General features: G+C 45.1%; 1 protein-coding gene across 1 annotated transcript in view; it reads right to left on the bottom strand.

The window, feature by feature from the left end:
• Window positions 1–17,796, bottom strand: part of LOC142210230 (ATP-binding cassette sub-family A member 9-like) — a 35,252-nt gene extending 17,456 nt beyond the window's left edge. The window contains exons 1-17 of the mRNA XM_075279256.1: window positions 17,593–17,796; window positions 14,795–15,008; window positions 13,425–13,580; window positions 13,179–13,276; window positions 12,049–12,275; window positions 11,394–11,532; window positions 10,791–10,976; window positions 9,903–10,050; window positions 6,676–6,841; window positions 6,093–6,151; window positions 5,840–5,950; window positions 5,467–5,642; window positions 5,073–5,192; window positions 3,597–3,735; window positions 3,396–3,486; window positions 2,338–2,477; window positions 2,096–2,215 (exon numbers count right to left, since the gene is read on the bottom strand). Of these exons, the coding sequence (XP_075135357.1) occupies window positions 2,096–2,215; window positions 2,338–2,477; window positions 3,396–3,486; window positions 3,597–3,735; window positions 5,073–5,192; window positions 5,467–5,642; window positions 5,840–5,950; window positions 6,093–6,151; window positions 6,676–6,841; window positions 9,903–10,050; window positions 10,791–10,976; window positions 11,394–11,532; window positions 12,049–12,275; window positions 13,179–13,276; window positions 13,425–13,580; window positions 14,795–15,008; window positions 17,593–17,697 (2,395 nt within the window). The 5' untranslated portion in view covers window positions 17,698–17,796. The remainder of the gene's footprint in view (window positions 1–2,095; window positions 2,216–2,337; window positions 2,478–3,395; window positions 3,487–3,596; window positions 3,736–5,072; window positions 5,193–5,466; window positions 5,643–5,839; window positions 5,951–6,092; window positions 6,152–6,675; window positions 6,842–9,902; window positions 10,051–10,790; window positions 10,977–11,393; window positions 11,533–12,048; window positions 12,276–13,178; window positions 13,277–13,424; window positions 13,581–14,794; window positions 15,009–17,592) is intronic.
• Between the last annotated feature and the right edge of the window lie 9,889 nt (window positions 17,797–27,685).

Raw genomic sequence — 27,685 nt, 5'->3', positions numbered from 1 at the left:
ATTACGTACTGTACAGGGAGAGCTGGTAGCTTGCTGTTACAAGGGAGCTTACTTTTTCTCATAGGAATGAATTGACCGGCGTTGATTGGCCAGTGTAGAGCATTCGGCCAATCAACGCTGATTGCTCTACACTGGCCAATCAACGCTGGCCAATGCATTCCTATGAGAAAAAGTCAGCTCCCACATAAATGCAAGCTGCCAGCACTCCCGACTAGCAAGGACCTACTCACTCATCTCTAGTCGTAACCACGAAACGTCGTAACCCGAGACCGTCGTAACCCGAGGACTACCTGTAGTTATATTCTTATACACAGGAGCAGTATTATAGTAGTTATATTCTTGTACATAGGAGATAGTATTATAGTAGTTATATTCTTGTACATAGGAGTAGTATTATAGTAGTTATATTCTTGTACATAGGAGTAGTATTATAGTAGTTATATTCTTATACATAGGAGCAGTATTATAGTAGTTATATTCTTGTACATAGGAGGTAGTATTATAGTAGTTATATTCTTGTATATAGGAGCAGTATTATAGTAGTTATATTCTTGTACATAGGGGCAGTGTTATAGTAGTTATATTCTTGTACATAGGAGTAGTATTATAGTAGTTATATTCTTGTACATAGGAGGGAGTATTATAGTAGTTATATTCTTGTACATAGGAGTAGTATTATAGTAGTTATATTCTTGTACATAGGAGTAGTATTATAGTAGTTATATTCTTGTATATAGGAGCAGTATTATAGTAGTTATATTCTTGTACATAGGGGCAGTGTTATAGTAGTTATATTCTTGTACATAGGGGCCGTATTATAGTAGTTATATTCTTGTACATAGGAGCAGTATTATAGTAGTTATTCTTGTACATAGGAGTAGTATTATAGTAGTTATATTCTTGTACATAGGAGGTAGTATTATAGTAGTTATATTCTTTTATATAGGAGCAGTATTATAGTAGTTATATTCTTGTACATAGGAGTAGTATTATAGTACTTATATTCTTGTACATAGGAGTAGTATTATAGTAGTTATATTCTTGTACATAGGAGGTAGTATTATAGTAGTTATATTCTTGTACATAGGAGGTAGTATTATAGTAGTTATATTCTTGTATATAGGAGTAGTATTATAGTAGTTATATTCTTGTACATAGGGGGTAGTATTATAGTAGTTATATTCTTGTACATAGGAGTAGTATTATAGTAGTTATATTCTTGTACATAGGAGTAGTATTATAGTAGTTATATTCTTGTACATAGGAGGTAGTATTATAGTAGTTATATTCTTGTACATAGGAGGTAGTATTATAGTAGTTATATTCTTGTACATAGGGGGCAGTATTATAGTAGTTATATTCTTGTACATAGGAGGTAGTATTATAGTAGTTATATTCTTGTACATAGGAGGTAGTATTATAGTAGTTATATTCTTGTACATAGGGGGCAGTATTATAGTAGTTATATTCTTGTACATAGGGGGTAGTATTATAGTAGTTGTATTCTTGTACATAGGAGTAGTATTATAGTAGTTATATTCTTTTACATAGGAGTAGTATTATAGTAGTTATATTCTTGTACATAGGAGTAGTATTATAGTAGTTGTATTCTTGTACATAGGAGTAGTATTATAGTAGTTGTATTCTTGTACATAGGAGTAGTATTATAGTAGTTATACTCTTGTACATAGGAGTAGTATTATAGTAGTTATATTCTTGTACATAGGAGTAGCATTATAGTAGTTATATTCTTGTACATAGGAGTAGTATTATAGTAGTTGTATTCTTGTACATAGGAGTAGTATTATAGTAGTTATATTCTTGTACATAGGAGGTAGTATTATAGTAGTTATATTATTGTACATAGGGGGCAGTATTATAGTAGTTATATTCCTGTACATAGGAGTAGTATTATAGTAGTTATATTCTTGTACATAGGAGGTAGTATTATAGTAGTTATATTCTTGTACATAGGAGCAGTATTATAGTGGTTACATTCTTGTACATAGGAGCAGTATTATAGTAGTTATATTCTTGTACATAAGGGGGCAGTATTATATTAGTTATATTCTTGTTACACATCTCTGCTCTTTACCTCCTTTTTCAAGCTCTGCTTCTCCTTCCAGCTTGATGAAAACATCATCCAGGGTGGTCATGGAGACTCCATATGTGACAATGTCCTGTCCTACACGCTGGTCCAGATGAGCAAAAAGGTCTAAAACCCAAGTATATGAAAATGTAATATTTTATGTAAGTTTCTATTACAATCCAGTGTGATCCAGGGCTGGGGACAGGACATTATTCAGGACATGTGAGATTTGTAGATCTGTCATTTACCTGAGAAGCCGTCCATGTGTTCAAATGGTAAAGTGTATGTGATGTGTTCTTCATTCTGTACAGACATCTTGGCGCTGGGTATGTGCTGCCTAATGATGGACGTCATCTGCTCGGGGTCACAAGATGGGGGCACCTGCATCCTGGTCAATGCCAGGAGAATAATAAATTATTGTAAACCATTAACAGATCGATTCAGGACATATTTACATTTGGTGCACTAAGGTTACAAGGTTATGGGGATAATGTCACTCCCTAAGGAGAGACAACCTTGTTAGGCATATGGAGTCTTACAAAAAGCCATTTTAGCTCCGCTAGGGGGATTATGGGAAAATATATATATCTCAGTATCCCTGGGATACTGACTTGGCAAAATCCTGCATCATTGCAGTAAAGGCTTGTTGGACAGTCGGGCATGATGTTCAAGGGAGCAACCCATAGAGGGCAGCAAACAGAGGCACTGTTTCCCTATTTACATCTTGGGAAACAGATTTGCACATTTTTCCCATAAGGTTACAAGCACATGAGTGTGTGCATCTACATAGATGATACACATGTGCTGTCCGTGCTCTCCACAAACCCATTCATGTCATATAGAGAGCCCAGACTGCAAAACGGACAGGAACAGGACCAGTGATGAGTTTTGTCCTTGGTTTACGGCCAAGGACATAAGAGGTACACTGACCCATCATGTGTATAGGGCCATAAAAAATAAACAATATGAGCGCTAGCTGTTATAATCACTGCCAGAACACGGACAGAGCAGACACTCGTGTACATGGAGCCTTGGCCTCAATGTGCAGGTGTTTCCTAACATATTATATAGAAGGATCAGTGCTCCTTATTTGGTTCATACAGAGCCCCCAATAAAATACAACATTCTGGCCACCACTAGAGGGAGATCAGGAGCTAATGACTGACTTACTACAGAGTCCAATAGGAGATGGACAAATCCGTCTACAAGGAGCTCCCTCTAGTGGTGATTGCAGTCATGCAAAATATCCCTTCTCTATATAAATAGTAATATAAGAGATGGCATAGTGTGGCGATAAATCCTCTACCTCAGATGATAGCCAATGCCCCATTTTCTCTTTAAGAACAGGGATGACCCAACACATTTCAGTCTCCCATTGGATATAACAGCTTTCCGATCTAGAAAAAAACCAAACATACGGAGTAAAAAAAGAGACAGATACTAATAAGTATACTTATGGCAGAAGTAATGTCTGTCTAATGTGTTCATAGAAAGAAACGTGGCTTACCAGCGAGTATATCGGCCTCGTCCATGAACTGGGTACTGAACAAGGTCACCCGATTGACTTTATGTTCTTTCAGCAGAGCCCATATGAGGTGGCGAGAACATGGGTCCAGCCCTGCGGTGGGCTCGTCCAGGAGCAGGATCTGTAGTAAATAGAGTTTATTTTTTCCCCAGCATGCTTTGCTTGTGGATTTCCATCATGTTGTAATACAGAACTTGTCTGGTAAATGGATTTTTTGTATTCACCATAAAATCCTTTTCTCAATGTTTTCACAGGGCGACACAGCACCTTGGGTATTAGCCCGGCTGCTAAGAGATGAAAACAATCTGCTGGCTCCCCCTCCTGTGATTCAGGTGGGAGACGAAGACGTTGACGTCGGGCGTGCGTCAGTGGGAGCTCAACTAAAGTAAGAACTGCTGATGAAGCGACCACTCACCCAGGTCAAGTCTTTTGCGATTTAAAGTAGTCTGCTGCTCAATTGTCCACACATGGAATGTAGGCCGCTGAAAGATTTGGCTTGTGGTGTTCTGCCCAAAGAGAATGGGAGGCCGCTAGAAAGGCCATATGGCTCCTATTGCCCCTTGATGATCCAAGTAGGCGATCTTGGTAGAGTTGTTGGTTTGAACTCTGAGCATAAGTTCTTGGAGAAGAAAAGTCCAATGAAAAAGGGCTAAGAAGATGGCCCTCAGTTCTATCAGGTTGCTCTGGAGGGAGGACTTTGCCTTGGACGACAGGCCCTGAAGGGTCAAGGCACCCAAAACTGCTCCCCAGCCTGAGAGACTTAATTGATGGAAATGACCTGCCAAACGGAGGGGAAGAAAGGACTTTCACCGAAATAGTCCTGGGGAGGAGAACCACTAAAGAAGCTCGACAAACCTAAGAAAGCAGGAGAATCAGGTGATCGAGGCTGACCGGAGATTTGTCCTAGCAGGCCAGAATAGTCAACTGCAGAGGACATGAGTGGAACTGAGTGAAAGGGACGGCCTCAGAGGATGAGACCATTGTGCCCAGGACCCGCAGAACGGAAGTGGGGTCACCGGCAATCCAGTTGCAGACACAGTAAGTGGGGACAGGTGACCGGTGCTCTAATTGAGTGTTACGCCGACAGAGGGGTATGACTAGTGTGGAGTCCATGCTGAAGACCCCTGCACCCGAAAAAAAATAAAAAATAAAAGCAATGTGAAACAGAAAGACACGAGTCAGGTCATGTCGGCCTCCTATGGACACTAGATAAAACTGATCAAGCGCAGTGTCTGTGAGGGTGTATCGCCTCCTAGTGTCAGGGCTAATACCCACAATGCTGTATCTCCCAGTGAATTAGGCGAAAAAGGGGGTTTTATAGTGAGTTCAGAATTACAAATACCCTCATATGTATAAAATAGTAAAATCAGGACCCCCCTCCTAAACATTAGGCACTTGGTCAATCCTTGAAAACCACCATCAATGTACATCGTAGATATTCAGCGGTCTGACACTTACCTGAGGGTCCCCCAGGAGGGCGATGCCCAGGGTTAGTTTCCTCTTCTGTCCTCCGCTCAAATTACCAGCCTCAACGTCCTCAATGTTTTCCATGTGCAAATCTGAGATAATTCTTTGTACCTGGGGAAAAGATTTGGGGTCTTATATATAAAAATCCATTAAAGTGTCTGCATAACAATGACTTATTGCAGAGATCCCCGGCCCCCCAGTATAGGCAGGGAGGTCTGGGGGTGCAGGCGGCAGGTCATGTTATATCTGAGGGAGTAAGTGATCCTATGTGTGGTACGGAGGCATCACTAATGATGGGGGTGACATCAGGCTCCATATTTAGGGTTTGCTTCCTCAGGGTCAGGTCAGGGATTTAGGTGGGGTACAGACACATTGATAACGTTACCTCTTCATTCACTTGCTTGGATGGGATTCCCTTTATTTTGGCAAATACTTTCAGATTTTCTTTGACTGTTAGAGGATCGAACTTCACATCGGACTGAGGGCAGAAGCCGAGTCTCTTCTTTACCTCTTCCGAATGCTCCGGATCTGATATGTCCCAGTTATACACAGAGACCGAGCCTGGAGGTTAGGAAATAAGGGACTGAAGGCGCAGAGTAATACAGGACGACACCATCAGACTACACAGGTTATGTCTGTATCTGCTACATCACAGATATACACAGTGCTGTGTACTCCAGGACCTCCGCCTATTATACTCAGTTCATCGGTAATCAACCCCCAAAATTTTGTGTCTCGTGTCGCTCATCTCTACTCACCACCATTCGCTGGACACATTCCACTTAAGATATTGAGTAATGTTGTTTTCCCTGCACCGCTGTGTCCGAGCAGAGCCGTAATTTGTCCATCATATATATTTAAGTCTAGACCTGCAAGAAAGAAAATTTCTATGACCATCTGATAACCTGGGGCCGATCCGACCCTTAAAGTCATTACCCTGCAACATTTTTGGCACTTTTTAAACTTTGTCTCTCCCCCTTAGGTTTACGGTTTACATTTAGGTAAATTTACCTCTCAAGGCTTCCACCTTCTCCTCCGCGTCGCTGTACGTCTTCCTAACCTTACTTATCCTGTAATGAAAAGGACTTATTTTTAGTTTTCTAAAATTTCTTAGGTGTACTTGAGTAACTTTGCAAATACTTTGCTCTTTAAATCTATTGCTGATCCTTGGAAAAAAAAAAAAAGATACCTTTCTTATGTTTCACAGCCCCGGGGATGCAGAGAAAAAGCACTATCTTGGAGTAGTATCTGGGAGTACAGGGGGAGTTTTCTTCTATTACTGCTGCAACATCACTAAACGTGCCCACGTTGATCCTCCCACTGCTCAGGGAGATGAGCTGAATGTGGGATCGGTGTGTTTAACCCCTTCGCGACATCAATTGTCATAGTAAGACGGATATTGGGTATTTAAATATGGTGGTCGCTCAGGAGTCGAGTGGCAGCCATAGCCGCCAGGTGTCTTCTGTAAAATTTTTACTTACTTATATTCGCCAAAATGTTTACCTCAATTGTCTACAGACATTTATATAGTGTGATGATCATGGGAAACCCCTTTAAGGATCACCTTCCCTCATCTATGTGGTGCAGACTTTACCTTACAGCTTCTTTCCCCAGTAATTCTGCAGAGACTTTCTCTACATAATCTCCGGCCGGCATCTCGCTGCGTCCGTCCTCCTCGGTCCTTAGAGGGACATGACTCCTTTTAGACCAGAATGAAGATTTCATAAAGAAGAGCGGCTCGGACTTCTTACCATGTTTATCTAATGTGGAGAATCTCATGGTCAGTAAATATCAGACCCCTGTATGAGGACTGCAGTACTATATATAGTAAATAGATGGTTGGGGGCCTGTGACTGGTACTGCGGGGACTGAAGACCCCTGTATGAGGACTACAGTACTATATATAGTAAATAGATGGTCGGGGCCCTGTGACTGGTACTGCGGGGACTGAAGACCCCTGTATGAGGACTATAGTACTATATATAGTAAATAGATGGTTGGGAGCCTGTGACTGGTACTGCGGGGACTGAAGACCCCTGTATGAGGACTGCAGTACTATATATAGTAAATAGATGGTCGGGGCCCTGTGACTGGTACTGCGAGGACTGAAGACCCCTGTATGAGGACTGCAGTACTATATATAGTAAATAGATGGTCGGGGGCTTGTGACTGGTACTGCGGGGACTGAAGACCCCTGTATGAGGACTGCAGTACTATATATAGTAAATAGATGGTCGGGGCCCTGTGACTGGTACTGCGGGGACTGAAGACCCCTGTATGAGGACTATAGTACTATATATAGTAAATAGATGGTTGGGGGCCTGTGACTGGTACTGCGGGGACTGAAGACCCCTGTATGAGGACTACAGTACTATATATAGTAAATAGATGGTCGGGGCCCTGTGACTGGTACTGCGGGGACTGAAGACCCCTGTATGAGGACTATAGTACTATATATAGTAAATAGATGGTTGGGAGCCTGTGACTGGTACTGCGGGGACTGAAGACCCCTGTATGAGGACTGCAGTACTATATATAGTAAATAGATGGTCGGGGCCCTGTGACTGGTACTGCGAGGACTGAAGACCCCTGTATGAGGACTGCAGTACTATATATAGTAAATAGATGGTCGGGGGCTTGTGACTGGTACTGCGGGGACTGAAGACCCCTGTATGAGGACTGCAGTACTATATATAGTAAATAGATGGTCGGGGCCCTGTGACTGGTACTGCGGGGACTGAAGACCCCTGTATGAGGACTATAGTACTATATATAGTAAATAGATGGTTGGGGGCCTGTGACTGGTACTGCGGGGACTGAAGACCCCTGTATGAGGACTACAGTACTATATATAGTAAATAGATGGTCGGGGCCCTGTGACTGGTACTGCGGGGACTGAAGACCCCTGTATGAGGACTATAGTACTATATATAGTAAATAGATGGTTGGGAGCCTGTGACTGGTACTGCGGGGACTGAAGACCCCTGTATGAGGACTGCAGTACTATATATAGTAAATAGATGGTCGGGGGCTTGTGACTGGTACTGCGGGGACTGAAGACCCCTGTATGAGGACTGCAGTACTATATATAGTAAATAGATGGTCGGGAGCCTGTGACTGGTACTGCGGGGACTGAAGACCCCTGTATGAGGACTGCAGTACTATATATAGTAAATAGATGGTCGGGAGCCTGTGACTGGTACTGCGGGGACTGAAGACCCCTGTATGAGGACTGCAGTACTATATATAGTAAATAGATGGTCGGGGGCTTGTGACTGGTACTGCGGGGACTGAAGACCCCTGCATGAGGACTACAGTACTATATATAGTAAATAGATGGTCGGGGCCCTGTGACTGGTACTGCGGGGACTGAAGACCCCTGTATGAGGACTGCAGTACTATATATAGTAAATAGATGGTCGGGGGCTTGTGACTGGTACTGCGGGGACTGAAGACCCCTGTATGAGGACTGCAGTACTATATATAGTAAATAGATGGTCGGGGCCCTGTGACTGGTACTGAGAGGACTGAAGACCCCTGTATGAGGACTGCAGTACTATATATAGTAAATAGATGGTCGGGGGCTTGTGACTGGTACTGCGGGGACTGAAGACCCCTGTATGAGGACTGCAGTACTATATATAGTAAATAGATGGTCGGGAGCCTGTGACTGGTACTGCGGGGACTGAAGACCCCTGTATGAGGACTGCAGTACTATATATAGTAAATAGATGGTCGGGAGCCTGTGACTGGTACTGCGGGGACTGAAGACCCCTGTATGAGGACTGCAGTACTATATATAGTAAATAGATGGTCGGGGGCTTGTGACTGGTACTGCGGGGACTGAAGACCCCTGCATGAGGACTATAGTACTATATATAGTAAATAGATGGTCGGGGCCCTGTGACTGGTACTGCGGGGACTGAAGACCCCTGTATGAGGACTGCAGTACTATATATAGTAAATAGATGGTCGGGGGCTTGTGACTGGTACTGCGGGGACTGAAGACCCCTGTATGAGGACTGCAGTACTATATATAGTAAATAGATGGTCGGGGGCTTGTGACTGGTACTGCGGGGACTGAAGACCCCTGCATGAGGACTACAGTACTATATATAGTAAATAGATGGTCGGGGCCCTGTGACTGGTACTGCGGGGACTGAAGACCCCTGTATGAGGACTGCAGTACTATATATAGTAAATAGATGGTCGGGGGCTTGTGACTGGTACTGCGGGGACTGAAGACCCCTGTATGAGGACTGCAGTACTATATATAGTAAATAGATGGTCGGGGGCTTGTGACTGGTACTGCGGGGACTGAAGACCCCTGCATGAGGACTACAGTACTATATATAGTAAATAGATGGTCGGGGCCCTGTGACTGGTACTGCGGGGACTGAAGACCCCTGTATGAGGACTGCAGTACTATATATAGTAAATAGATGGTCGGGGGCTTGTGACTGGTACTGCGGGGACTGAAGACCCCTGTATGAGGACTGCAGTACTATATATAGTAAATAGATGGTCGGGGCCCTGTGACTGGTACTGCGGGGACTGAAGACCCCTGTAAGAGGACTGCAGTACTATATATAGTAAATAGATGGTCGGGGGCTTGTGACTGGTACTGCGGGGACTGAAGACCCCTGCATGAGGACTACAGTACTATATATAGTAAATAGATGGTCGGGGCCCTGTGACTGGTACTGCGGGGACTGAAGACCCCTGCATGAGGACTGCAGTACTATATATAGTAAATAGATGGTTCTAGATAACCTGACAGAAGCCGCTTCACGCTCTGCTTTGGATATAAACCTTCTTTACCTGCCAAAATCTTCTCAAAATAAAGCGTCAGCATCATGTAGAAAATGGCGTCCACAACAAGCATGATGCAGCTGACCAATACATGAGAGGAATCGTTCATCAAGGCGGAGAAGTGGACTCCCTGAAAGTCGTACTCCATGTATATACTCTGCAATGAAGGTATATAGTCATTGGTTGAGAACATTAAAACTGATCTATGTAAATGTATATGAATCTCCCCTGGAGGTCGGGGGTTTGGAATGATCCAAATCTGAATCAAACTCCAGGCAGATCCAACTTTGGTGGAAATTCCTCAAGACAAGGAGATGAGGCTGAGTAGTGTGTGTGGCCTCCACGTGCCTGTATGACAATGCCCTACAATGTGTGGGCATGCTCCTGATGAGGATGTCGCCCTCCTACGGCCCCCTCCATGTCTCCTGGTGTACTGGTCTGTCTCCTGGATGTATTTCATGCACATAAGTGCTACTCCTCAGGGGATATTTATTGTATATGGGCTCTAAGTGATGAGTTGCCTAACTGAAGCTCTCTCATAATGGTGAGTTTGTTGTTGGGCCGCCTAAAATTGCTCCAGAGAGGGGCCACAGTGATAGACTCCCTCACAAACCGATGGAACCAACCAACAGAGACGCATCCCCAGTGTGAACCTAGCGTAAGCCTAATCTGGCCTGCAGTAGCCATCATCTATTTACTGGAGGGGTGATAAATACTAGTGATGGGCGTCCAACCACAAAGGGCCCTGCTTTCCTTCAGCACCAAGTCCCTGCAGTTCAGGAGACTGAATGGAGCGGCGGTGGCTGACCACGCACCCTGACACTCCATACAAAGTCTATGGCATTGACCGCACAGATTACACTGACTGATAGACAGCCGAGCGTCCGGGTCATTTACCTGTGAAATCCCAACTGAGAAGGCAAAAGCAGGGAAGACGCTCAGGATCACCTCAAAAAATTTGGGCAGATCTTTCATGAGCAGAAGGAGGCTGAGGACAGATTGGAAGACGGTAATGAAGAAGCCTGCGATGGCGGTAATACGCGGTCTCCTGAGAAGAGCGATCAGCATGAAGGTGAAACACATCTGCGGAAAAGGAATAACCCTGTCAGTGAGTCTGTTCCTTTTGGACTAGATATACTAGTTTGGCAATAATCCCACATCATGGTATTAGGCTGTCTGATGTTGAGGGGTCTGTCCTAGAGGCAACGAGCAGAGGCATTGTTTTCGAATTACATCCTGGAACACAGATCTGCATATTCCCCAGAATCCCCCAGTGGAGCGAAAATGACTTGTAAGTTTCCATAGGCCTGCAAAGGTGTTTTCTCCTTAAGGAGTTCTCTTAGTCCCTGACCCCGGTTCAGTCTTAACATACACACAGCTTTACACCAGGTTGCCATAACAAACAACCTATTCTTATGGGGCCACTGCACAAACGAAAAATGAAAAATACTCATGCAAAACCGGGTCCTTCTGCTAGTATAATGTATATAATGCACCTACCGATGATATACCATAGAGGAAAAACAGCAGCAAGATTAATCCATAGGAGCTCCGCACAAATACGTAATCTCCTGTAACCAGAGTCATCAGGTTTGCCATTATTAGCACATAGATGGCGTACTGCAAAGCCCAGGATAACCTAGGAACAGACATGTCAAGGGTTAACGCTTCTATAGTGTATGGTAAAGGAGGACCTAACATAGTCTATAGGAGATAATATAGTTAAAGGGATATTTCCCTATAGAAGGAGTGGACCCCTTTAAAATAAATGTGTCACTAGTTTAAATGTATTAAAACCAGATTGTGAAATTTATTATTTGTTTTTCTAGGCTGAGCTTCTTCTCTGCTCTGCTAACAGCATTTAGTGATCTGCTTTACAGCAGTGTCGTGGCCATAGGCGGTAATAGTCTGGAGCCGATTCATTGAGGTCTATGGGGGAGTTTTCTAGACATGCTCTATGCAGGAAGGGGGAGGAGATAAGGAGTGATATCATCAGTGGTGTTATCTACTATTGTAATCCTGTTATTGTAAATGAGGAAACTGCTGCAAAAAAAAATAAAAAAAATCTCCAGGATGGCCAAGTGTCCGTCTATTATTAGGGTTAGTTTGACATAACAACTTAGTTATTCTGGTGACATAATGCTGGAGAACTCACCAGAAAGCCAGATCTCTCATCCTCATCATCTTCATGATCTCTCTCATCTCCCGCCGCTCTCTTGCGACGTACACAGACATGAGATACATCACAGACACAAAGCTGATGTTTATGAAGAGCAGGAATGAGCCGATGTTCACGTGTTTCCTCCACGTTCGGACTGGAGACTGCATTTTCGTTACCTTGATGGACGCCATGTTGTTCCGTACGGAACGGTCGGTGGTCATCTGTAGATATAAATCCTGGTTAGTGTATGTTATATAGGTGTAGAAGTCATGTTAGGCTATACAGCGGCCACTACAGGTGACAAATAGTATTACATGTTGGCCATTGCAGTGAATGGCCTTCTGTGTAATACATAAGTGTCCAAATTTCAAAAAATGATTCCAAAGCTGCACCAAAATCAATATATACATATATGAAAATCAAGCATCCTCTGAACCGGTTGGGGTGGATTCTCTGCATGGGTTGCTGTGCATATACAGGCAGATTTCAGTGCAGATTTTCTACATGTAAATCCTGATGGTGTGCATGTAGTCGTATTGACTAGTGTCTGTAAGTTCTGACGTAGGACAATGCTGCTCACTGCTCCAGTCCTGGCGATCATATGATCACTGGGGGCTAGGTCGATGTAGGAGCTGCTGGGTCTTAAAGGGGTTACCCAGGATGACAAACATGGCTGCCTGTTTCTTTTTTGTAGGTGACATCATGTCTGTGGGCCCCATGGCAATGCTACCGCACAATCCTATTCATTAGAACAGGACTGAGCTGTAGAATTGACGTCACTTATGGAAATGAAGCAAGCAGCCATGTTTTATAGTCCTGGTTAACCCTTTTAGCAGACCCAGATCACATCTACAATCCATAATAATAAATATATCAGCCCTAGTTGTGGGAGAAATCGAGAACAAAAATAATGGAGGTCCCGATGTATAAAATAAAAAACCCTAAAAAACTGACCAATGATAGCCCAAACTACGATTGTAGCCCCGCCCCTGAGGATCCAAAGCTATACATCTCTAAATAAAAACCTTATAAAAAAATAATGGCACAGTTAAGAAGGGAAAGCAGCCCAGTCGTGTGATTAGTAATGTACGTATCCAGCCCCGCGGCGTCTTCCCTCCACTCACTTCAATGATGGCGGAGTCTATACTCGCTTGCAGTGACAGGAATCCACTTTTCCAGTATTGTAAGGGAATGCAAAAATTTGACTTCTTATCACAGTCTCCTGCAAGGAAAAAAACATAAATGTCCGTCGTTAAAAGACACAGAATTACCATTTGCTAAGAGACAAACTGAGCTCTGCTACATCGGGCTGTATAAGAGGCTTCCATGACTTGTATAAGCAGCTGACGGGTACAGACTAGATCTCTTACCCATGTGTGAGAGGTATTCATTAGGAAGGGGTATATCGGCCATATTGTATCTGATGTCATAGTGGAACGAGTCTTTAAACACCACGCCCACTGACAGGTTGCTGGACATGGCCGCCTGCAATTGGTTTTCATCCTCAAATTCCTTTAAATTTTCTGCTGCAAAGCAAAAAACACAACAGCTGTAAAGTGAGAGCAGGACGCAGCAGGACATAACATTGTGGCAGACTCAAACTTACCATCTGCTCCCTTGCCACAATACCTATCGCATTAGTGGACTATAAGAAAAAATGTTACTAAAGAGTGTCTGCATCTTATACTCCAAAGTCAGGGGGTCCGGTTGTGTCAGATCCCCCCGACTGATTCCATATTTAGTGGGAAGAATATGCAAATCTGTTTCCCAAGATGTAAATAAGTAAACACTGCCTCTGTTTGCTGCCCTCTAGGGTAAACGCTCTTGAACATCATGCCCGACTTTCCCACAAGCCTTTGCTGCAATGATGCAGGATTTTGCAAGCCAAGGAGTGACATTATCCTCATAACCTGGTCTAGAAGTGTCTCACCTCTGCCAACTCAATATTCCCTAGGCTGTGCTGAAGAGATCCAATCAGATCAAAACAGCGCTGTCCACAGCTGGGATACTGACTGGGCAAAACCCCGCAACATTGTAGCAAGGGCTTGTGGGAAAGTTGGGCATGATGTTCAAGGGAGCTTCCCCGAGAGGGCAGCAAACAGAGGCAGTGTTTCCCTATTTACATCTTTGCATAGTCTTCCCATAATCCCCCAGTGGAGCTAAAATGGCTTTTTGTAAGGCTCCACACACCCGAGAAGGTGATCTCTCCTCAAGGAGTGACATTAGTGGGACACGTGTTGATAAAGTTCTTTACCCGGACCCTGAGAGAGCTGTTTCCTCCCTGACACCGATCTGTCCGGAGGAGGAGAAGATGAAGAGGACTGTGTGAGAACCGGAGCCCTCAGCCCCCTGCACCCCGTCCTCATATAGTGGAGCCTAGAACTAAATAGTTATAATGCGGTGTGACATGTGACATGTATCTTTTAGGTGGCGCTGTCTCAGTTTAGAAGTTTTAGCTGTGCAGATTTGCATATTCCCCATAATCCCCTAGTAGAGCGAAAATGGCTTTGTAAGTCTTCATACGCCTGCAAAGGTGCCCACTCCTTATTATCCCCTTGCCCAAAAATAATAGTAAAAGTCCCTGGGACAATTAATAGAAAGCCATAAATAAAAAAAATCCCGTCCACCCCCTATAACTAAGCTCCCTCTAGTGGCAGGTGCAAAAAGTCAGAATTCTGTGCTGGTGGCATCAATGGCTTTGTGCAGGGTGTCCAAGGCTCTGTGCTCTTTGCTCACCTACCTGCTATCAGGCTGCTCTCAGCCGCTTTCTTCATGATCTCTCTGGCGGCCGGAGGACTAGTCACATATCCGATTATAAATTCGGACCTGTCAAAGCTGTCCAAAGACCCGAGCTCTTCTGCAGGGGAGACTACTATATGTTTCAATAAATAACGCTCCCCGGAAAGGACTAAGAGAAACATCAAGAAGACAAAGGCCAAGTTCTGGATCCATTCCTGAAAAACACAAAGCACTAGAAATAAATAGCAGTAAGGACCGCAGCGCCCACAACCCTGTGTCAGACCATCAGCGGGTTCCCTACTACTTCTTATTGGCTGAAGAGTCCACCTTGTACAGGATTGGCCACGCCCAGGTGACTGAGGAGGAAGGACCTGGTTGTCTGTTGTCATTGTGAGATACCACGTGGGGGTGGGTAGTCGGGGACGTCAAAAAGGAGATTTTGTGCACATTTGGGACCCAGGGACCCCCTAAAAGCCGACCACATCTGATATATTACCCGTGATACCAGCCCTGGTCCTCCTGAGTGTTACACATCCAATAGTTAACTAGAAGGGATCAAGATTACTCTGAGGAATGAGCAATGGGCCAAGATTTGCCAGGGGTTTGTGGAGGAGGCAAAAGGTCAAGAGCTTGAGCTCCAGAAGAAACAAGAGCTGGATTTGAGGATGTTTTAGTGCAAAATCAGACAGCCATGTGTGGTCTGGGTAATATGGTCCATGTGACGGCCTCTTCTCCTGTACTGTCTACGACTTGGCTGAACTTGCAGTAATATAGTGATCTATGATACTGTGGCCGGTCTACTGTCCCAAATAATGGGGTGTGTACAGGACAGAAGAGTCGCAGTCAGGCTGGAAGTCGCAGCATCATCCTGTACATCAGGCATGTCAAACATGCGGCCCGCGGGCCAAATGAGGCCCTTTACAGGCATATCTGCGGCCCTCACAAAAGTCTCAAACTTTGTGTCTAAACTTTAGAGACAAAGTTTGAGACTTTTGTGCGGGCCGCAGATGTACAAAACTCATGATCAGCACTTCCGGCTCTTCATTCATTGGCCCATATCCCTGCATATGACCTGCTTGCGTGATCAGCAAACTGTTCTGGACTGGCTTAGTGTCACCGTCTCGACAGGGAAAGTGAGAGGTGGATTGGGGCGGCCCTGCTTGACGCAGCGCTGCTCCACCGGCCGCCCCTCACCCTTCGCAGAGAGCAGGTCTCCCTGCCTGCTCTCTGTCTGCTCTGCTTCGCCCCCTCCACTCCGCCCCCTCCTCCCCACACGCCGGGTGACGTGGCCACGTAATCAGGCCCGCACCCGACGTGTGCCTGCGTCCTACGCGGTCTCACAAGACCGCTGTGCAGGCTGAAGAGCAGAAGCAGGTAAGCTTCTGCAGAAGAAATTGGGATTTTTCAAGTATTTAACCCCTATCCTAATGATAGGGGATAAATACTAGATTTATGATGATGGGGGGTTGTAGTGCTGGGGAAGGGTTGAGGTGCTGGAGGAGGGGGTGCTGGGGGAGGGGGGGGGCTTTTTGATGTCTGTCTGGCCCTTCCTTGGGCTTGAGGACTGTTTTTTTCCCACCCACCTTGTAATTCTTTCACTTGGGGGTTAATTGGAGTATTACAGTCTGTAGTGCTCCTATTAACCCCCAAGTGCAAGAATTGCAAGTGGGTGGGAAAAAACAGTCCTCAGGCCCAAGGAAGGGCCAGACATCCAGAAGCCCCCCTCCCCCAGCACCCCCCCCCCCCCCCAGCACTCCAACCCTTCCCCAGCACTCCAACACAATAATGGTGTCTGCCAGCTTTAACTGAGGTGCCATTTTACCGGCAATTGCAGGCACCCGGAGCAAGGTTTGGGGCCTGCGTGCATTTTTATGGCAGCCGGGAGCATTGTGAGGCTCCAGCCTGTCATTCTATACTTTCTATTGTAGACTACTCTATGTAGCCTGCAATAGAAATGCCGGATTTATGCGATGCATGGTATTAGTGATCAATCCCCTAGGCCCTAGCCATTAGCTGCTGTGTGCGGCCCTCGCAACAACCGCTTGTTACTCATGTGGCCCTCGGGGTATCCTGAGTTTGACATGCCTGCTGTACATCACTATAATACAGCAATAACACACGTCAGCTGAGCCGCGGATGGTTCTGGAAGTGCAGCCGGAACGTGATCTCTACTAATTGTTCCCAGATTGTGCCATTAGGTTATAGTAAAAACCAGGCATCGCTATACAGTCAGCTCCTTCCAATAGGTGGTGCTAGAGCGCGTTCCTCTTTTTCACCAGGAGGTCTTATTTGCATTACCCTTAGCAGGACATGCCTAGTCTAATAAGTCCCTGTATAACTCACAGTGGCCTCCCGATATGCAATATAGCGCCCCTTCTGACACAGACCACACACAGCCATATGTTCACAAAGAATTTTATCTATCTGAATAATTCAGTTTCAGGAATTTCAAATCGAAGTTTTCTGCTTGACTAAACTCCGCTGTGTAATCTGTTGTGGAATCTGCTGCAGAATTTGCAAATTCTGCAGCGGCCATGCGGTAATTTTCTGCTTCACATTGTTTGACTCCAGCTGAAATCAGCGGAGCCTTGTTTTAGGCAGAATTTGGGGCGGATTGTGAGGTGGAATACTTCATGAATTCAGCACCAAATTCTGCCGTGTGAACATTCCCTTTGACAACCAAACATGTGGCAGGCAGAGATACGATCCAGGACTGTTCTGTGTCCATCAAACACCGTAACAATGTTGCAAACCACTATAAATATTCATATCCATTGAGCAGATCCCTTACGCCCCTACCCATATTGTGGACCACTTCCGCCTCCACTTGAGGATCAGATTCTTCAGCAGCAGCGCCAGGGTCTGCTGAACTAGACCGGTGTCTGTCACCTTCCTCTCCGGCATCTGGAAAACAGAAGGATTGCGGTAAAACGCGTCAGCTCACTACTATTTGGTGCTTCGTTCTCTTTTCCTGGATTCTCACATACTCCCCAACACAACTATTATTACTAGTCCATATATATATATATATATATATATATATATACACTCACCGGCCACTTTATTAGGTACACCATGCTAGTAACGGGTTGGACCCCCTTTTGCCTTCAGAACTGCCTCAATTCTTCGTGGCATAGATACAACAAGGTGCTGGAAGCATTCCTCAGAGATTTTGGACCATATTGACATGATGGCATCACACAGTTGCAGTCGCAGATTTGTCGGCTGCACATCCATGATGCGAATCTCCCGTTCCACCACATCCCAAAGATGCTCCTCTATTGGATTGAGATCTGGTGACTGTGGAGGCCATTGGAGTACAGTGAACTCATTGTCATGTTCAAGAAACCAGTCTGAGATGATTCCAGCTTTATGACATGGCATTGCATTATCCTGCTGAAAGTAGCCATCAGATGTTGGGTACATTGTGGTCATAAAGGGATGGACATGGTCAGCAACAATACTCAGGTAGGCTTTGGCGTTGCAACAATGCTCAATTGGTACCAAGAGGCCCAAAGAGTGCCAAGAAAATATTCCCCACACCATGACACCACCACCACCAGCCTGAACCGTTACCGATACAAGGCAGGATGGATCCATGCTTTCATGTTGTTGACACCAAATTCTGACCCTACCATCCGAATGTCGCAGCAGAAATCGAGACTCATCAGACCAGGCAACGTTTTTCCAATCTTCAATTGTCCAATTTCGATGAGCTTGTGCAAATTGTAGCCTCAGTTTCCTGTTCTTAGCTGAAAGGAGTGGCACCCGGTGTGGTCTTCTGCTGCTGTAGCCCATCTGTAGCCTCAAAGTTGGACGTACTGTGCGGCGTTCAGAGATGCTCTTCTGGCTACCTTGGTTGTAACGGGTGGCTATTTGAGTCACTGTTGCCTTTCTATCAGCTCGAACCAGTCTGGCCATTCTCCTCTGACCTCTGGCATCAACAACGCATTTCCGCCCACAGAACTGCCGCTCACTGGATGTTTTTTCTTTTTCGGACCATTCTCTGTAAACCCTAGAGATGGTTGTGCGTGAAAATCCCAGTAGATCAGCAGTTTCTGAAATACTCAGACCAGCCCTTCTGGCACCAACAACCATGCCACGTTCAAAGGCACTCAAATCACCTTTCTTCCCCATACTGATGCTCGGTTTGAACTGCAGGAGATTGTCTTGACCATGTCTACATGCCTAAATGCACTGAGTTGCCGCCATGAGATTGGCTGATTAGAAATTAAGTGTTAACGAGCAGTTGGACAGGTGTACCTAATAAAGTGGCCGGTGAGTGTATATATATATATATATATATATATATATATATATATATTCTATGCAGGACTGATATCGCTTTATAGTGTCACTAAACTTTCAGACAACTTTTGATTTTCTGGCAGGATTTGTGTCATTACTACATTCTGGAATATTCTTTATGAACACATTCTGTCTCCTTTCTGTGACATCGGCCTCTCTTTATTTTTCTGTACTGAGATCTGTTCCGGCCTCTCACTGAATGTTCCTGTGTATGGAGTAGGGGGCTGTGTAATATGAAGAGAAAATGAGGGCGGGGGAGGGGTCACTTCATACAGATATATCTCCGACATTATAAAATGCTAAAACTTGCTTTTGGTGTCATGTGACAGAGGAGGTTGTTTTCTGTCATATGACACTAAACGTAGATTATGATGTTAATCTGTTTCCTTTAATCCCAACAACAGCACAATTTGGGATATTTCTGTCCCTGTGTGCTGGTAGGACAGAATGGAATTTGTAATGAACAATTAAATGGTTAAACATTAACCCCCTCCCCCTCCCCAATATATGGAAAGAAGTACCAACCCCCCAATGTGTAATTATAAAGAAAAATACATAACACATAGAGAGGGAACCTGGTGCTGCTGTTGGGACTAAGGAAAAACAGATTAACATCATTCATAATCCATGCTTCCCTTTGGTCCCACCAGCAGCACAATACTGGGGATCAGGCAAGGAGAACCCCTAGAACAGAACAGAATAGCTAAAGGGAATGGCCTATGTATCCGGGTATTAGGGCTTGTTCACACGGAGTAAACGCGGCACGCAGTGTGCCGCGTGTACGGGACGTTTGCACCGTGATTTTGACGGTGCATGTTTGCGGTCGCGTTAGCGCCGCGTTAACGCGCGTTTACACGGCGCTAACGCAAACATGCACCGTCAAAATCACGGCGCAAACGACCTGTACACGCGGCACATTGCGTGCCGCGTTTACTCCGTGTGAACAAGCCCTTATATCTATAATGATTGACAATGGTATAATGGGAGCTTCAAGAAGCTGCAGAACTGATTTGTTCCAAAGGAGCGGAGTTCCTTTCTGCCCAGGAGGTGGAAACGGTTCTCATAGAATGAGCCCTAAAGCCTCAGGGCGGTCTAACCCCTGAGAAGTAAAAGCCAAGTTTATGGCTTCCTTAATCCAATGGGCCAAGGAGGGTTTAGAAACCTTGAGCCCTTTATTCTTCTCAGCAAAAGACAAAAAGAGGTCCTCCGACCGCCTAAAGGCAGAGATCTCTGAATATAAATTCTGAGACATCTGGAAACATCCAAGGGTGAATTTTAACTTCCTCTGTGGCTGAAGCACTGGGATAGAAGACTGGTAAGGGCTCGTTCACATCTACGCCCGGTCTCCGTTCTGCAGGTTTCCGTTTCCTGCACAAAACAGGGGCAGGAGATGGAAACCTGCAGGCATGTGTCAATCCTATTCATTTGAATGGGCTTGAAAAGTCTCCGGCCATGAGCGCCGGTGAGCGTTTTATGCAGTCGGACATGCAGTACTCTGTGTCCGGTTTAAAAAAACCCGGTTTCGCCGCGGAGAGCATGATACGCTCATCGGTGCTCACGGTCGGACTTGGCATGACATGTTTCCGTCTTCTGCATGCAACCTGAAAACGGAGTCCAGACGTTGGTTTGAACCCAGCGTAAAGAAATAACTTGGTTCAAGTTAAAATCTGAGGGTACCTTAGGGAGGAACCCTGCTATAAACCTCAATTGCACTCTATACGGATAGAAGGCTATGTGAGGTTCTACCAAAGATAAAGCCTGAAGTTCTCCTACTCTCTTAGCTGAGGTTATGGCCAACAGAACAAAAAAAAAAAACATGTTGGGGGTTGGTACTTCCTTCCTTATACTGAGGAGGGAGAGGAGATCATGTTTAACCATTTAATCGTTCATTAAAAATTCCATTCTGTCCTACCAGCACACAGGGGCAGAAATACCCCATATTGTGCTGCTGTTAGGACGAAAAGGAAGCTGCAGTGCTATCTCTATTATTACCAGAGATATCACTGGTTGTAAACACAGTCGGGGTTAGGATATTTGTTCCATTGATTTGCACATTGAGCCTACATTGACATGACTACGGGTGAAAACAGCCATAATAAATGTCTTTCTCCACGGCCCCTGTGCCCGGCTCGCTCATACATTGCAGGGTATGGAGGGATCCGTGACAGCGGAAAGCAACAGAGCACAACCTGCATTTTGTAAGTCTGGGACAGCGGACAGTCAACCTTTGTGTCATTTACAGATAGCGGCCGTGTGATGGCCATTAAAAAAACCACCAACCACATGGCCGATATTCACTGTCATGTGGATAATATCGTGTTAGGCAGGGCCAGGACTGGATTAAGAAAAAAGTAGAAGTAGACGAGCTTATCGTACTTTATATTTCACTTTGGTCTGTGCCCCAGATCCACGGCGGATTTCAGTCTGTTCCCAAATGTTATTAAATTACCCAATGTATTATATTATGTTCACACAGGACTAAGAATCCGCAGCAGAAACATAAAGTACTAATTTTTTGCAGCTTCTTCTGGCAGAAAGAAGAAGTATATAGAGAGTATACCAAATATTATCTGCATGCTGAGGAGAGAGGAAAAACATTCACGTATGAGTTACTATGTATGTCAATCCTCGCTACAGAGAATCCGTATCACAATTCTCTTGCTGATTTTGGTGCAGATTCAGAATCCCTGATATATTTCCTGGTTACATGTAGACTTACCCTGAAAGTGATAACATCAGTGCTAAGAAACCTGCAATGGGGCAGAATACTGTGGATCTGGAAATCAGCAATATTCTCACTTTGTCACAGTGAATATGTCCACAGCCTATGGATGACGTGTAATATCTCACCCACTTGCCCAATACTGTAATCTGCTGTGACCTTTACCTGTGCGAATCTGCGGATACTGTATCCATCACATCTGAATTGACCCTTAAAGTGCCGACTTACCCTGAATTCTTTGTTTGGCCGCAGGGTAAACACTGAGAAGGGCTCAGATATTGAGGCTTCTGATGGGAGAAAGTTTCTTGTCTCTCCACTTCATGTCGTCTTCTGCTGATCTGAAGTTTAGGACTCGGTGGGAGGGGTAGAGATCTTACCGTCTGTTTCCTCCACTAGAAAGTCTATTCTGTATCCTAATAATGCTGGAGAGTCATCACGTGATACGTCTTGGAATCGTTCCATTGGTACAAATACAGCTGTGCTGATACACTGTAACAAAAAGAAGAAAGCGAGTGACAACAGCTTCATGTAACAAGAAGGTTCTGTGTAGGATGGAGACTTCTCTGCTGGCAGGAGAAAGACTTGGCGTGAACTGGGACACATATGTAGTGCAGAGGAAATCGTCCTACACCCCAGTGAGATCGGAGCACCCCTTAAAGCAGCGGTTCTCAGCCTGCAGTACATGTACCCCGGGGGGGCGATCTGCTTTCCTCAGGGGTACATGCCACAGTGAGAGCCGCTGTCCCTCCTCTCACCACAAAGGAGGATTGAATGTCCGCAGACTCCATCCTTACTGGGAGGTGAGTACAGGACACAGCTCACCACTCACTCATTAACCATCAGCAGGGGGCGCTGTAGGGACTATTACATTATAGGTTATACATGGGGGCCATTATATTATAGATTACAAGTGGCCATTAGTTAAATATATTATATGTGGGGGGCAAAGCTCCGTAAAGACTCTGGGCGTAGAGATTACAGAAAAGATCAGGGAATGGGGCTAGGGAAGTATTAGGGGTTTTTTATGTTTGCTCGTCAGAAGGGGGAGTTTAAATTGTAGGGGTAGATGAAAGGGGGGCATTAAACTGTGGGGTTGGCTGGATGGGGACATTATACAGTGGGGGAACCAGGAGGAGGATATTATAATGTGGGGGGATATCACATTAGGGTAGCTGTAGGGGGATTATACTGTGTGGGGGCACAAAGAAATGGATGGAAATGGGTGGAGTCAAGGTAGAAGTGGGTGGGGCTATTTTTCCCCGCCTCCCAGTACATTGTACAGAATAATAAACGGTACCGTTACGAAGAACATGTTGTCTTGCAAACATTAAGCCCTAATATGGCTCTGTGAAAGTTATGGGTTTTGGAATTGGAGAAGGGGTTAATGGCCAGTCTAGACCCCACAGACCAGGCCGCTGTTCTCTGTATCTTCTGTGCAGATGAAACGTGACAATGTAATTCACCTCTTTCGCCTCTAGGACAGTTTTCACACCTCTGACATACACAAATAAATCCTACAAAAAAATCTGATTTCCTCACAATTTCTACAATTCTGTCAATTAGCAAAAGGAAGTGAATGAAGAAAACAGAAATGTAAATCCCATCAATATTTGGTGTTTAGGGGTCTGGGGACTTTATTGTGGGGTCTATTCTAGTTGTCATATAAGGTGCAAAAGACGGGACAAAGGAGCGAAGGTCAGGATATTGGGCTGACAAGACATGGATTGTTATACACATAAGATGGTGACAAGAGCCGCTCTGTTCTCCCCGCTCATTAGATTCCACATCTCTGGGATGTCCGATGGTTTCTTCTGCTCTATGTAACATCTGGCACACAGTGAATTCAAATAGGAAATTGGCAGGAAAAGAAAATGCTTACTGGGTCATATCGCTGTCCCCTGATAGCAGATTTTGAGGAAAACTATTTTTTTTATCTTGTTTACTTCCCCCACCCCCGCAGTACATGGGACAGGATTTATGTGCTTGATGATGGTTACATATACAGTACTTTATAATGGGAAATATCATGGAACACAGAAGGGTAAGGATCAGCTTAAGACTAGGTTCCCCATTATGCTTTAAAAATGTAGATAAAAAAGTCCTGCAAGTATCAGAGAGCAAGAGAGCGAGGAAAGGAAGAGGAGGAGCAAGAGAGCGAGGAAAGGAAGAGGAGGAGCAAGAGAGAGAGAGAAAAGGAAGAGGAGGAGCAAGAGAGAGAGAGAAAAGGAAGAGGAGGAGCAAGAGAGAGAGAAAGAAGGAAGAGGAGGAGCAAGAGAGAGAGAGAGAGAGAGAGAAGGAAGAGGAGGAGCATAAGAGAGAGAGAATGGAGAGGAGGAGCAAGAGAGAGAGAGAAAAGGAAGAGAAGGGGCAAGAGAGAGAGAGAAAGAAGGAAGAGGAGGAGCAAGAGAGAGAGAGAAGGAAAAGGAGGAGCAAAAGAGAGAGAGAAGGAAGAGGAGGAGCAAGAGAGAGAGAGAAGGAAGAGGAGGAGCTAGAGAGAGAGAAGGAAGAGGAGGAGCTAGAGAGAGCAAGGGAGAAGGAAGAGGAGGAGCAAGAGAGAGAGATGAAAGGAAGAGGAGCAGCAAAAGAGAGAGAGAAGGGAGAGGAGGAGCAAAAGAGAGGAAAGGAAGAGGAGGAGCAAGAGAGAGAGAGGAAAGGAAGAGGAGGGGCTAGAGAGAGAAAGAAGGAAGAGGAGGAGCAAGAGAGAGAGGAAAGGAAGAGGAGGAGCAAGAGAGAGAGGAAAGGAAGAGGAGGAGCTAGAGAGAGAGAAAGAAGGAAGAGGAAGAGCAAGTGAGAGAGAGAGAGAGAAAAGGAAGAGGAGGAGCAAGAGAGAGAGAGAGAAAAGGAAGAGGAGGAGCTAGAGACAGAGAGAAGGAAGAGGAGGAGAAAGAGAGAGAGAGAAGGAAGAGGAGGCGCAAGAGAGAGAGGAAAAGAAGAGGAGCAGCAAAAGAGAGAGAGAAGGGAGAAGAGGAGCAAAAGAGAGGAAAGGAAGAGGAGCAGCAAAAGAGAGAGAAAGAAGGGAGAGGAGGAGCAAAAGAGAAAGAGGAAATGAAGAGGAGCAGCAACAGAGAGAGAGAAGGGAGAGGAGGAGTAAAAGAGAGAGAGGAAAGGAAGAGGAGCAGCAAAAAAGAGAGAAAGAAGAAAGAGAAGGAGCAAGAGAAAGCGAGAGAAGGAAGAGGAGGAGTAAGAGAGAGAGGAAAGGAAGAGGAGGAGCAAGAGAGAGAGGAAAGGAAGAGGAGGAGCTAGAGAGAGAGAAAGAAGGAAAAGGAGGAGCAAGAGAGAGAGAGAAGGAAGAGGAGGAGCAAGAGAGAGAGGAAAGGAAGAGGAGGAGCTAGAGAGAGAGAAAGAAGGAAGAGGAGGAGCAAGAGAGAGAGAGAGAGAAAAGGAAGAGGAGGAGCAAGAGAGAGAGAAAAGGAAGAGGAGGAGCAAGAGAGAGAGAAAAGGAAGAGGAGGAGCAAGAGAGAGAGAGAAAGAAGGAAAAGGAGGAGCAAGAGAGAGAGAAGGAAGAGGAGGAGCAATAGAGAGAGAAGGAATAGGAGGAGCAAGAGAGAGAGAAGGAAGAGGAGGAGCTAGAGACAGAGAGAAGGAAGAGGAGGAGCAAGAGAGAGAGAAGGAAGAGGAGGAGCAACAGAGAGAGAAGGAATAGGAGCAAGAGAGAGAAAAAAAGAAGAGGAGGAGTGAGGGACAGAGAAGGAAGAGGAGGAGCAAGAGAGAGAGAGGAAAGGAAGAGGAGAAGCAAAAGAGAGAGAAGGGAGAGGAGGAGCAAAAGAGAGGAAAGGAAGAGGAGCAGCAAAAGAGAGAGAAAGAAGGGAGAGGAGGAGCAAGAGAAAGAGAGAGAAGGAAGAGGTGGAGCAAGAGAGAGAGAAAAAGAAGAGGAGAAGCAAGAGAGAGAAAGAGAAGGAAGAGGAGCTCGAGACAGAAAGAAGGAAGAGGAGCTAGAGAGAGAAAATGGAGAGGAGGAGCAATAGACAGAGAATGAAGAGGAGGAGCAAGAGAGAGAGAGAGAAGGGAGAGGAGACTTGTAACAGGTCAGCGGATCTCCATCTCCAGCCTAGGATGGTTAGCACATCCTAGAGTTCTTCAGTTCCACACAGGAAGTTCAGCTTCAATACTGACCTCAGTAGCTTTTTCTCCAGCCATAGCGTGCAGAGACACAACGAGGGTCCACAAAGTGGTTTAACAATATACAAATCCTGGTCGTCTGACCACTAACTACAGAAAGCAGCGTCCTTTACTATCAGGGTGTCGGCCTAATGCCTAGAAACACAAAACAAAATGATGTTCATACCAGAACGCTACCAGCTCTACATTCCTTGGCTCAGCCTTCTCCAGACTCAGTCATGTCTCAGTGATGTTCTCCTTTACTTCAAGAGTCCTCTCAATGAGGTTCATTAAGCAGCCCAAACCCTGGACCGCCCTGCTATATGGAGAGGAACCTGCTCTTAGGGTATGTTCACACAGAGTTTTTTGCAGGTGGATTTTGATGCGGAATCCATTCATTTGGGCCTAATCAGGAGCGGGATGCATCGCATCCCATTGTGGCTAGCTGTGTGGAAAAGTCACATGGCTGCTGTGTGAACATACCCTTATCTTCTTCCCAAGAGAATTGTAAATCCCACCAATATTTGGTGTGACCTTTGCCTTCCATCAGTTCTTGGAATTTGCAGACAGTATTTAGCAGAACTCGGCAGGGAGATTGTTCCCGTCACCATCTTGGAGACCTCAGCACAGATCTTTGGTGGATGTAGGCTTGCCAATCCTTCTGTCTTTTCATGTTATCCCACACAGACTGGATGATGTTGAGATCTGTGGGGGCCGGACCACAACTTCCAGGACTCCTCCTCCAAAGGGCCAAGGTCACACCAAATATTCATAGGATTTACATTTCTCTTTTCTTTATTCACTTTGTTTTGTTCTTTGACTAATAACAAACTATTACAGGGAGTCTGTCAGCAGTAAACTGGTTATAAGCCTAATCCCGCTACCTTGTAAAGGTGATTCTAATTTTAACAAAATTGCTGTTTTACTCATATGCAAACTAGGGAAAATGTTGGGGTGTGGCTTAGCTTGCCTGGGGTTTGGACTCAGTTCTAGATTCCACAGAAAAGCACGTCTTATAACTTTTACATATACATCTTCATCACCACATCCAAACATAATATCCCGCCATATACATCTTTACCTTACACCACTACAATGACCTGCTATATCTATACTGCTGCTGTTGTGCTCGGATCCGGTGCAGCTCTCGGTGTGATCTGTGCACTTCTCCCTGCTGGTTATAATACATGGAGTTCGCTCGCATGATATGTGGACACGGTTATAACATCTGAACTATATGACGTCATTTCTCATGTACATTTCGGTATTTCTACCCTTAATGACCTGGTTTTGGCCTCTGCAGACAACAATGCCCTGGAATATCTTGAGCGCTCCTTTAGAGAATACGTATTCCCTTAAACATCTGGAATGTAAGAAGAGAACAGCTGCAAAGAGACGTCAGAACACCAGAAAGCAAACGGATCCGATCTTATTGTAATAGACAGTGCTGGACGTTACCTGGAGGCGGCCATATTGGAAGCACACACTGGAGACATTGCAGCAGGAAGAGTTTGCTTTATGGCAGCTGCAATGAATTGTTTTAATGGTATAACCCCTTTAATCCCAATAAAATTCAATGAGGCACATCTATCAACATGTTTGCACCTGACTTTGGCATGTGCTGCACTTTTTTTGTACCTTTTTTCGAGGTTCCATAGGATTTATGATGTATCCTACACTTTTCTAACTCATATTCAATTACTTGTGTGAAATCCTAAAATGCATTTTATGGCTGCAAAGCAGAGGCGTAGCTAGCGGGAGGCA

This window comes from Leptodactylus fuscus, chromosome 6, assembly GCF_031893055.1.
Source record: "Leptodactylus fuscus isolate aLepFus1 chromosome 6, aLepFus1.hap2, whole genome shotgun sequence".
NCBI classification, from domain to species: Eukaryota; Metazoa; Chordata; class Amphibia; order Anura; family Leptodactylidae; genus Leptodactylus; species Leptodactylus fuscus.
Note: the sequence above shows the minus strand (reverse complement) of the source record. Positions and strands in the feature narration are given on the sequence as shown.